Raw genomic sequence first — 12,813 nt, forward strand, 5'->3', positions numbered from 1 at the left:
ATAGGTAATTTTCCATTTTGGATCTTATTATAGTTTCCATAAGTTTGCATATAATAGAAGTCAGGCTTACTGGTCTGTAGTTACCTGGTTCAGTTTTGTTTCCCTTTTTGTGGATCGGTATTACGTTTGCAATTTTCCAGTCTGTCGGTACCACCCCTGTGTCAAGAGACTGCTGCATGATCTTGGTTAGCGGTTTGTAAATTACTTCTTTCATTTCTTTGAGTACTACTGGGAGGATCTCATCCGGCCCAGGGGATTTGTTTATTTTAAGAGCTCCTAGTCCCTTTAACACTTCTGCCTCAGTTATGCTAAAGTAATTTAAAACTGGATAGGAACTGGATGACATGTGGGGCATGTTGTCAGTATCTTCCTTTGTAAAAACTTGTGAAAAGTAATCATTTAACATATTTGCTATTTTTTTTTTCTTCCTCTATGATTTTGCCATTTGTATCTCTTAAACATTTAATCTCCTCTTTGAATGTTCTCTTGCTGTTGTAATATTGGAAAAACATTTTGGAATTGGTTTTAGCTCCCTTAGCAATGTTCATTTCTATTTCTCTCTTGGCCTTTCTAACTTCCTTTTTGACTTGCATTTGCAGTTCTGTGTACTCTTTCTGTGTACTTTCTTTTTGGTCCTTTTTTAATGCTCTGTAAAGTGCCTTTTTTCGCTGAATATTTTTTTTAATTGATCTATTAAACCATTTTGGCAATTTAGTTTTACATTTAGATTTGTCTACTTTAGGGATGTAATTGTTTTGCGCCTCTAGTACTACGTTTTTGAAGAACAACCATCCTTCTTCTGTGGGTGTTTTCTCTATTTTACTCCAATCTACTTCTGTTAGTCTCTGTTTCATACCTTCATAGTTTGCTTTTCTAAAATTGTAAACCTTAGCTTTAGTCTTTACTTTTGAGGATTTAAAAAACACTTCAAATGAGACCATGTTGTGGTCTGAGTTTGCCAGTGGTTCTCTGACCTCTGTTTTAGTTATTCTATCTTCGTTATTTGAAAAGACTAAATCAAGGCATGCCTCCCCTCTAGTGGGTGCCTTCACAAATTGTGTTAGGAAGCAGTCATTTGTCATTTCCACCATTTCTATTTCATCCTTCGCGCTACCCACCGGGTTTTCCCATTTTATTTGGGGGAAGTTGAAATCCCCCATTAGTATGGCTTCTCCTTTGCTACACACATTTCTAATGTCATTGTATAACAGATTATTGTGCTCACCGTCTGAATCTGGCGGTCTATAGCATGCTCCTATTATTATGCCTTTTGAATTTTTGTCTGTTATTCTGACCCATATTGATTCGGTTTTATTTTCTTTGTCCAGGTTTAACACCTGGGCTTCAAGACTGTTTCTTATGTATAGCGCTACCCCTCCTCCTCTTCTGTCCTGCCTGTCTTTCCTATACAGTGTATACCCACAAATATTATATTCGTCCCCATCACTCTCAGATAACCACGTTTCTGTAACACCTATCACATCATAGTTACCTGTTAGTGCAGTAGCTTCAAGTTCTAGAATTTTGTTTCTGATACTTCTAGCATTTAGATAAATACATTTAATGGTTGTCTTACCTGAGTTGTTGTTCTTGTTTTGATGCGGTCTCCCTTCTGTTTTTTTGTTGATTTCTCCCCCCTTCCTTTCTAGTTTAAATGCTTCCGAACCTGCTCGAGGATCTTTTCTCCAAGTAGACTAGTTCCCTTGTTATTTAAATGCAGTCCATCCCGTCTATACAGATAGTCCTCGTTGTAGAAAGTGGTCCAATGATCAAGATAGGTGAAGCCTTCCCGTGTGCACCACGTCTTCAGCCATTCGTTTTGATTAATTATTTCCAGCTGTCCATATGGTCCTTTGCAAGGTGCGGGTAGTATACCAGAAAATACCACAGTTTTGGTTTTCTCTTTTAATTTCCTTCCTAGCTCTCTGAATTTGTTTTGCAGGGATTTTGGTCTGTCTCTTCCAATGTTGTTTGTACCGATGTGGACGACTACTACTACTACCGGGTCGTCTCCTGTTCGTTCTAGGAGCCTGTCCACGTTTTCAGTGATGTGCTTGACCGAGGCTCCCGGAAGGCAGCACACTGTTGTAGTAAGGGGGTCCAAACTGCGAACTGAACTTGCTGTGTTTCTCAATATGGAGTCCCCAACAATCATGACCTCCCTTCTGTTTACTGTCTTGTCACCACTGTCAATAGGGTCCTGGATGTTGTTCCTTTCATTCTCTTGTTGTTGGTTCTGCTCATCAAAATTCTGAAGTGACTCAAATCTGTTGGTTGTTTTGATTTCTGGTGGTGTTTGACGAAGTTTCTTTTTTTCCCTGCTTCTGCCTACCTGAACCCAGCTGTTCTGACCTTCTATCTCCCTGGTGGCTTTCAGTCTGTTAGGGGTGATGCAGACTTCCATGAATTGTGGGTGTGCCAGTTCCTCAAGATCTTGTTGCTGTCTCACTTCTTCCAGCTCCATTTCTAGCACGCTTACTAGTTTATGCAAGTCCTGGATCGCGCGGCACTTTACGCACACTTGGTTTAGCTCCGCTGGGTTTTCTCGGATTTCCCACATCAAGCAGGTGTCACAGATTAGCAGGTGTCACAGATTAAGCAGGTGTCACAGATTAGCAGGTGTCACAGATTAGTTGTATTTAGGCATAGGGATTGCACTTCACGAGCAGATAAAGTATGTAACAGTATGTGAGCACGGGGTTGCACAAATGAGTTCACATGCTGGGGTTCAAGCGAATAATTAATTAGTAATTGAATCCCAGCACAACAGTATATATAGATGCACTTTTGAATCACTCAGGGTTGTGTGTTCGATGAGTGGAGAAAAGATGTGGAGAGGAGAAAATAAAAAGTAAGCAAAAGAAAGTAACAACTGCTACAGCGTGCTGGAAGCACCAGCACGGTTGTTGCTTTAGTCAACCCCAAAAGTAATGACTAAAGCTAAGGTTTACAATTTTAGAAAAGCAAACTATGAAGGTATGAAACAGAGACTAACAGAAGTAGATTGGAGTAAAATAGAGAAAACATCCACAGAACAAGGATGGCTGTTCTTCAAAAATGTAGTACTAGAGGCACAAAACAATTATATCCCTAAAGTAGACAAATCTAAAATGTAAAACTACATTGCCAAAATGGTTTAACAGATCAATTTAAAAAAATATTCAGCGAAAAGGCACTTTACAGAGCGTTAAAAAGGGAACAAAAAGAAAGTACACAGAAAGAGTACACGGAACTGCAAACGCAAGTCAAAGGAAGTTAGAAAGGCCAAGAGAGAAATAGAAATGAACACTGCTAAGGGAGCTAAAACCAATTCCAAAATGTTCTTCCAATATTACAACAGCAAGAGAACATTCAAAGAGGAGGTTAAATGTCTAAGAGATACAAATGGCAAAATCGTAGATGAAGAAAAAAATAGCAAATATATTAAATGATTACCTTTCACAAGTTTTTACAAAGGAGGATACAGACAACATGCCCCACATGTCATCCAGTTCCTATCCAGTTTTAAATAACTTTAGCATAACTGAGGCAGAAGTGTTAAAGGGACTAGGAGCTCTTAAAATAAACAAATCCCCTGGGCCGGATGAGATCCTCCCAGTAGTACTCAAAGAAATGAAAGAAGTAATTTACAAACCGCTAACCAAGATCGTGCAGCAGTCTCTTGACACAGGGGTGGTACCGACAGACTGGAAAATTGCAAACATAATACCGATCCACAAAAAGGGAAACAAAACTGAACCACGTACAGACCAGTAAGCCTGACTTCTATTATATGCAAACTTATGGAAACTATAATATGATCCAAAATGGAAAAGTACCTATATGGTAACAGCGCCCTGGGAGACAGTCAACATGGTTTTAGGAAAGGGAGATCGTGTCTAATAACCTGCTTGATTTTTTTGAGGATGCAACATCGATAATGGATAATTGCAAAGCATATGACATGGTTTATTTAGATTTCCAGAAAGGTTTTGACAAAATCCTACATAAAAGATTAATTCTCAAACTGAGCGCAGTAGGGATTCAAGGAAACACATGTACATGGATTAGGGAGTGGTTAACATGTAGAAAACAGAAAGTACTGATTAGAGGTGAAATCTCAGAATGGCAAATACTGTTGCAGCAGCAAAGGTCATTCAAAATGATCTGGACAAGACTCAGAACTGGGCAGGCATATGGCAAATGACATTTAATAGAGAAAAGTGTAAGGTACTGCATGCAGGAAATAAAAATGTACATTATAAATATCATATGGGAGATACTGAAATTAGAGAAGGAATCTATGACCAAGACCTAGGAGTTTTTGTTGACTCAGAAATGTCTTCATCTAGACAATGTGGGGAAGCTATAAAAAAAGGCCAACAAGATGCTCGGATACATTGTGAAAAGTGTTGAATTTAAATCAAGGGAAGTAATGTTAAAACTGTACAATGCAATAGTAAGACCTCATCTTGAATATTTTGTTCAGTTCTGGTCACCTCGCCATAAAAAAGATATTGCTGCTCTAGAAAGAGTGCAAAGAAGGGCAACCAGAATTATTCCAAGTTTAAAAGGCATGTCATGTGCAGACCGGCTAAAATAATTAAATCTGTTCAGTCTTGAACAAAGAAGACTACGCGGCGACCTAATTCAAGCATTCAAAATTCCCAAAGGTATTGACAGTGTTGACCCAAGGGACTTTTTCAGCCTGAAAAAAGAAACAAGGACCAGGGGTCACAAATGGAGATTAGACAAAGGGGCATTCAGAACAGAAAATAGGAGGCACTTTTTTACACAGAGAATCGTGAGGGTCTGGAATCAACCCAGTAATGTTGTTGAAGCTGACACCCTGGGATCCTTCAAGAAGCTGCTTGATGAGATTTTAAGATCAATAAGCTACTAACAACCAAACGAGCAAGATGGGCCGAATGGCCTCCTATCATTTGTAAACTTTCTTATGTTCTTATGTTCTTATGGAGGAGCCAGCCGGTGCATGGTCAAACTGGCCATGGCTAGTGTTGGGTTGGGAGGATGCCTATATTAAAGAAGACGAGGTTCAGCAGTATAGTTTTTTTTTTTTTTTTTTTTTTTTTAAACGTAGTGTTTTAGTGCTGTACAGACGTTCTGTCATTATCCGTTTCTCCAGTTTCTCTGAGATACAAATGTACCAGCTTTACATCTTTTTCTTTTTACATTCTCATTTTGCTGATCATTAATGAACATTTCTGTACTGTGGGTGATGTCGAGTAATTGAAAACAAGACATTTTGTGTTTGAATTGCAAGTGATGGTTGTGAGGAGTCGAATGGATCAAAGTTCAAGTATATTTTCCTCTAGAGGAATGATCACTTTTTGACGTCACTACTGTGGTATTATGCCTTTTTTCAAATGGCTCAGGATGCAAATATAGCCTTCATCCATATATATATATATATATATATATATATATATATATATATATATATATAGTGACCAGGCTTGGCCGTAGTTTGGGTTCGTGCCCCTTTAAGAATGTGACCCAGAGAAGAAAACTTTGTCTTTAGCGCTTCCGCGCATTTTTATTCACAATACAAACAAAGAAACAAAACAAAACCCTAGCTCTCATTGAGCACTCACTAAACACATGCAGGTCCCGGATGAACACGCAGGACAGCTAAGCTGTTTACCTAACATATAACACCACAACAAAACACTACTACAAACTTCTACAAAACCAAACGTAGGTTTTACGCGGACCTTTATGACTTCCAGTCAGGCTCTTCGTTCTACATCAGCAGCCTTGAGCAGACTGACTGCTTCCCTTTTAGCTAGCCCTACACCTAGCTCTAATTTTTAGTAATTGCCAGTTTCAGGTGATAATTAATCATTAAACAAAACAAATAAATTAAACAAAAGCAATTACCTTGGCAGGGAGGCTTTAACTCTGTCCCTGCCATAAACAAACCATTCTTCGGTTTGCAGGCCCCCTGTCCTGCTACATCCGTTACTATATATATATATATATATATATATATATATATATATATATATATATATATATATATATATATATATATCTGTATGCTTCACTCACAACCAACATCAGAGTCCTGGAGAAGGTGTTGTGGTCTCCAGTAAATGTAATCTGCCCTGTATATTAATGTTATATTAATGTCTGTAACTATTTTTTCCCTCCACCTGCCCAGACCTGTAACTTCTTACAGTACTGATGTGATTGTGTCCGGTATCTCCCACACTATTGTTTCAGGGCTCAGAATCCCTCCACCTGCCCAGACATGCAACTTATCTTACAGTATTGTTGTGATTTGTTCTTGAATAAACCTCTTTTGACTGAAGTTACCTGAAGACTGATTAACTATTTTAGGAAGAAAACAAACCTTACAGGAGGATATCAACATGCACATTGAGTCCTATTTGCATGTTTCAGATCACTAGCTTCTCTAGAGCCTCTTACCAGGTAGATCCAGACACTCCAGACAAGTAGGTCACACAGTCCAGCATCCCCAGATCCTGCAGTCCTAATAGGCTTCCATAGAGTGATGTCATCGCTCTGGTCCCGCCTCCAGATCCCAGTACTGCCACCACTGGAACCTAGGGGGAAACAACTTCCTGGTTAGATAATGGAGCGCTGGCCAGCAATGGGATTCATTTCGACAGCAGTTAGTTATGCTGGTTTTCAGCTTGTCAGACTGGTTCAAGGCATTGAAATGCAAGCTTGAAAAGCTTTGAAATCCACTCCACTGAGGAACTGTAAAGCAATACACTGATGTGTATGGCAGTTTCTCTCCAAAAATGACAACCCTGTTTTCTTGCAGCACAATATTTTAAAAATATATATCTTCATTTTGTAAAGCTTTGTAATACACTTCAGATGAGTCAGAAACCAACTTATGAGACATTTTAAAACCAACAATAAAATATAATGTTCCCTGAATGCAAGATTTAACAATTCAGACACACTGCAAAGCCAATTTTCAAGCACAGTTCTCAGTATTGTTCTTAGTGGCTTCAGTTAATTAAAAAGAAAACTTTGGGAACGAGAAAAGTCTGTTCAGCCCATCAAGACTCGTCCCTTGTTATCACACCTACTGAGGGGTCTAATTTAAAAAGGACAGGATCTAGTCATTTCGTAAATGTTCCCTGTGTTGTACATGCTGCTAATTCTCCTGATGGGCTATTCCATGGATTATAACTCTCTATGTAAAAACAGTGCTTCCTATGTTCCGTTCTAAACTTACTTCTACTGAGCTTCCATTTACTGTAGGCCCCTGGCTATAATTTCTGTGCTATACTTTACAGTTTGATATAGTGTCTTCGGTTAGCTTTATCTACACCATTTAGGTTTTCATAAACATCATCCCCTCATTCACTTCTTATTTCTAGGCTGAAGAGACACACATATTTAGGATGTTACACAACATCTTTCATAAAACAGCCTGCTCAGTGTTCAGTCTCACAGAACAGGGCCTATGCTCAGTGTTCAGTATCATAGAACAGGGCCAATGCTCAGTGTTCAGTCTCCTCTCAGGCACAGCACTACCACTCCAGTCACTTCCATCCTACCTGTTTGGGATCCAGGTCTGCCTTCAGCCCCAGTGCTTTCTTTAGAGCCCGAGCCACCAGCGGCCGCCGCAGCTCCAGGAAACGGGTCTCCTCTTGGCACAGGCAGGTCCTCAGCCTCACGTCCATTAGCTCACTGCTGTCAGGGAGAACACAAGCACTCGGCTCAGGAGCAACAAACCCCCTGGGTTCAAACCAGGACAACATCACTGTGGACTGAGTCATTAGAGCCATCTCTCAAGAACTTTCTGCTGAGCACAGTAGATGCAGCACCTCATGAAATGAGCCGTAAGTGTGCATATGTGTGTGGGGTCAGTATTTTTGCTGTGCCTTTAACATAACTGGAGAGCCCTATTGTGTAGCCCTAACATGGTTTGATGCTTTAGCATTAAGGGAGGCCACAGTTCAACGAAGCCTCTTGAAATATAGTTTGGATAAAATGATATTTGAGCCTGTTATAATACATCAAAAAAACTTTAAAAAAGTGGAATTGAAAAAATAGAATAAAAATGAAAATAATGTAAAACCATTAGCCTTCATGCATTACAAAAAATCCTCATCTCAACAAAAACATAACTCACCTTTTCAAGGTAGTTTCCTTCTTCTCATCAGAAATATCAGAAGAGATAAAGACAAGAGTAAGTGAGAATGATTCTGTGACTGCAGTAGAATATAATGGAGTTTAAAACAACGCACATAAAACAGTGACATAAGGGATTTGACCTTAACAAGATGATCTCTGTAACTGATAGAAGTAAATCCATTCCCTTAATCAAATTATTGTTGGTAAGCAGTTAAATAAATAGCTTCAAACTAGGTGTTCTCAGTAAGCGACAGGTAGATGTAATTGTATACCAGATAAACTGTACAAGTATCCTGTTGTAACAATGTCAATACACAGCTGTGCACTAGAAGGTGCTGGTGTTCCAAAGAACCAAGCCTGTGTGGAACCATGCCTCCCACACATCTTCTGATAATTAGTCATGAAACCACGCCTCCCCTAACTAAGGGTGTGGCACTATTGTTACTAAACTGGGATTTGGGGAAACATCCACACAGTGAGCATAATGTATGTGTCTCACTCCTTTACTTAGGAGTGGCACTGATGGCTACATATTGCCCAGTTATACCTGGTATATGTACACCCCAGTCTTTACATTAATGTAATGTTGTAATAAACACTAATATAAGGGGAGTATAACTAATAGCCTACATATAATAAGAACCGGGAAATACCTAGACGTAGCCTATATTGATACCTGGGGACAGGAAATCGTGGTGGGGTGCGTGCTATAGCAGGTTTTAGATGAAGGATAGTAAACTCAAACGTTTATGAGTTATTTTGCATTCCCTTGCCTTAGTTATGGTTATTTTGAGAAGACATCACATTTTCAGAGAGCGCATGAGTCTCGCTGTCTCTTTTCATAAGATCTGTGGTTTATGTAAGAGTCTGTACATGTATGAAACATTGTGTTTACTGTTAAACTGCTGTTTTGGTGAATGGAATGGTTAAAACAGGCCACACAACACTGCATAAAACGGCGTGTCGCTGTTTCAATTGTGTGTCTTTTATAGTGAGTAAATTAAATAATTATCATTTTCCAAAGCATCATATTAACATCATTGAGTGTCTGCTTGTAATGCATGAGATGATACAGACAGGAGAGTGGCTAATCAAAGAGAGTCTGCTTGTAATACATGAGATGATACAGACAGGAGTGTGGCTAATCAAAGAGAGCCTGCTTGGCTTGTAATGCATGAGATGATACAAACAGGAGTGTGGCTAATCAAAGAGAGTCTGCTTGTAATGCACGAGATGATACAGACAGAAGTGTGGCTAATCAAAGAGAGTCTGCTTGTAATGCATGAGATGATACAGACAGGAGTGTGGCTAATCAAAGAGAGTCTGCTCTTCCACTCACCGCCAGGACTCCATTGGTAAGAATCTCACCCGGGGTATCCGTACTACAAGGAACAACATCATCAGGGAAATCTATCCTCTAACACAACTCTATCTGACATTTCCAATATCTGCTGCTGAATAATGTTAGTACCAAGTTTCAAGAGAAGTGGTCCTCCAGATATATGGAAAAGTGTGCAAAACATGACAGTGTACAGACAAACAAGACCCCCTCAAATATCCACAGAATCTAATATTATCAATTACTTCTAAATAATGGCAACTATCTCCATTAAACACCTTGCTGGAGTAATAAGAGAGTCTATCAGTGTTGCAGTGTTGTATCCCAGCATGTTTGACAAGGACAAATTCCACAGCTTCCAAGACAAGTTTTAACAGAATCAATTGTAAAAGGACATGTTAGAGCACTCCTATACTTAAATATCACACCCACTGTTTTTCTGGGGGAGTGGGGGGTGGGAGGTAGATCACAGTATCTCAGTGTTGAATAGTAAACAGGAAAGTCCACTTTTCCAGGCTGTGTTTGTAGAAGGGTGTAGACAGCACTCACCACTCATGCAGCTCAAACTCTACCTCCAGCTCCTCATTGTTCTGCAGAGACAGAAAGGAAAAATGGCTGAACTCAGTGTGTTGTGTGGACCCACAGTGCACTTACAGTCGCAGACAAAAGTATTGGCACCTTTATTATACCATAATTTAAGGTAACAGGTAAAGGACAAGAATTTAGCAAGCTTAACCACTTATTAATAACACAAAGCAAAATCCACAATTTCTAGCAATTTAACAAATAATCTTTAATAAACTTGTGTTATTTAAAGTACTCGTTCAATGACAAAAGTATTAACACCCTTACTTTAATATTCCTCCTTTTGCTTTTATTATCGCTTTCATACATTTATTGTCATTCTTAACCAGTATTTTATATCAAGTTGGTGAAATCTGGGACCATGCTGTCCTGCAGATTTCTTTCAGCTCAGACAGATTGGATACACAATGCTTGGCTACAGCTTTTTTCAGATCAGTCCAGAGCATTTCAATTGGATTGAGATCTGGTGATTGCGAAGGCCAATCAACAACATCTATCTTTGTTTTCTTCAAAAATTCCAGAGCTGACTTAGCGGGTCGTTATCATGTTGGAAGATAAATCTTCAAATCACATGAATGTCTCCAATCCCTGAACTGCTAAAACACCCCCATATCATGATAGAACCACCTCCACGTTTAACTTTAGTACAAGATTTTCTTCATTGAAGGCTTTCCATTTTTTCTCCAAACATACAGTGGTCCATTTTGGTGAAAAAGTCATATTTTAGTCTGACTGGATGTCACAGACGGCTGGAGTGGTGGATGTCAGACCAGAAATAGGAACCAGGAAATAAAATGGAGTGGAGTGACTTTTAAAGTGGAGTTTGGAAGAGCTGAGTGAATGGTCTCGCTCAGCATTTAATAGTGCACAGAAAGACAAAAATAAGAGGTTGCAAGACAAACAAAACATAGGACAGGGTAATTTCTCCAAAACAAAAAGAGAAACGAAACGGACGATACAGACAAAACACGGTGAGCAGATATTTTTAACTACTAATATTATTACTCTTCTTATTATTACCTCCGTCTCTAATCCCGTTCTCCACTCACCAAACACACAAACCCCGAGTGAGTGCAAACATGTTGCATTTATGCAGCTGTACCGAGACTCAATTGCTAATAAATCATTCAATTGGAGTCGCGGTACAACTGCACGTGAATTAATAAAGTGCAATTCCCTGTGTTCACATATTACTTTTTACTTGCACGTGAAGTGCTGTGCAATCCTCGTGCCTAAATACAAATATACATTTTAAACACTCGCGTTACAAAGACCCATTTATATCCCGTGTACCAATGACTATACACCAACATTAACACACAACAAACACAAAATACACACAGGGGCAGGCACTTTGCCACACTGGACCAGAGAATTTTGTTGATGAATGCTCCAGATTCCTGTTCATATTTCTTGGCACATTTTTGTTTCTTTTATGAATTTTCTTTAAAAGTGGTTTGCACGTACTGTACCTGTAATTTTGTTTGGAGGTCCACTTCTTTCAAGCGTTTCAGTTGAATTTGTTCTGTGGTACTTCTTGATTATAGCTCTGATTTTGGTATTTTTGTATGCTTTTCTCAGACCAGAATTGATTATCTTGACCATCATCTGCTGTGCTGCCAAAACATTCTTCTTCAACAGATGTTGGAAATAATGATCTATTTTTTTCTGGCTATTGACTTTATAATGCAGCTTAGTTACTGGACTTTATCAGAACGCCAGCATGGAAACTTAGGGTAGGGTAGTGCCGCATGGGTGTGTGCATTCGCTGTTGAGTGACAGGCAGGAGATCAAGACGGAGGTTGAAGTTGATATGCCCCGCAGGCAAACAGAATTTATTTACATACACACGTAACACTACCAGCAAAGGTAGTGCACTGAGTCCATACAATATAGTGTACAAATGCTATCAAATAAAAGGGGCCATGGAGGTCCCACATATTCATTTTGCTCTCTATACTGGGGTGGGATCTGCAATCTCTGAACTAATCTCTTAATAAACAAACACAGACTCTGGCTACTCGCCCAGTCGTCGGCGGTTTCGACTTGCTTACTCTTCAGTATCCAACTCTGGTTCACACACACAGCCGTCGGTGAATTTCAGCTTCTTTACATTCTGATCCCAGGTCATTCTCATAGCGATCAGAGGATTACAGCAAGGTATTTACGTCTCTATGTCCGGGCAGAGTGGACGATGTTCAGCTCATTGGCTTTGGCTTGCAGCAGCCCCGTGGTGAATAAACGAGACCTTTTTATACCTAACGCCCCGCTGGAACACACCTACCTGCTGATTAGATTCCACACCTGGTAATCACACACAGCAGGAACACCAGGTACTTCATTCATTAATTACAATAAATGTACACACATTTTACTCAATACTATTTACAATTTCTACAGACAAAACAAAGATCGCTCCCTGACAGAGTGCTACACAGCATTTCTGGCGCATGAACACATAGTACCAGGTAGAGTTAGTGCAAGCTGCAGATGAACGTTAGCAATGCTCCCCCAAAAAAACAAGCTTCCTCAAAACAATTCCTTACCATGTTTATTTCAAATCAACAAGCACACAGTATTTTGAATAAAATACTAGAAGCAGAAAAAAAAAATTGTCTAGTTGGCTATTTTTCTTGAAGTTTAATCTGAGCATGGAAACCTTTATAAATCTTTACCGCAGTAAATTTGCAGTTTTCCCATGTAATTTTCATGGTTATACTACGAGTCTACTATAGGTTACCATGGTTTGCCATGGTTTTTAATATGCT

At 39.3% G+C, this 12,813-nt stretch overlaps 1 protein-coding gene across 2 annotated transcripts in view; it reads right to left on the minus strand.

Annotated features, from left to right (window-relative positions):
- LOC121323823 (cytosolic phospholipase A2 zeta-like) overlaps window positions 1–12,813 on the minus strand; it is a 79,643-nt gene that overhangs the window by 29,660 nt on the left and 37,170 nt on the right. For both annotated transcript variants that reach the window (XM_041265080.1, XM_041265079.1), the window contains 5 exons: window positions 10,010–10,050; window positions 9,461–9,503; window positions 8,120–8,139; window positions 7,542–7,677; window positions 6,433–6,569 (listed from right to left, as the gene is read on the minus strand). In XM_041265080.1, the coding sequence (XP_041121014.1) occupies window positions 6,433–6,569; window positions 7,542–7,677; window positions 8,120–8,139; window positions 9,461–9,503; window positions 10,010–10,050 (377 nt within the window). The remainder of the gene's footprint in view (window positions 1–6,432; window positions 6,570–7,541; window positions 7,678–8,119; window positions 8,140–9,460; window positions 9,504–10,009; window positions 10,051–12,813) is intronic.

The sequence above is a fragment of the Polyodon spathula genome, chromosome 12 (genome assembly GCF_017654505.1).
Source record: "Polyodon spathula isolate WHYD16114869_AA chromosome 12, ASM1765450v1, whole genome shotgun sequence".
Lineage (NCBI taxonomy): Eukaryota > Metazoa > Chordata > Actinopteri > Acipenseriformes > Polyodontidae > Polyodon > Polyodon spathula.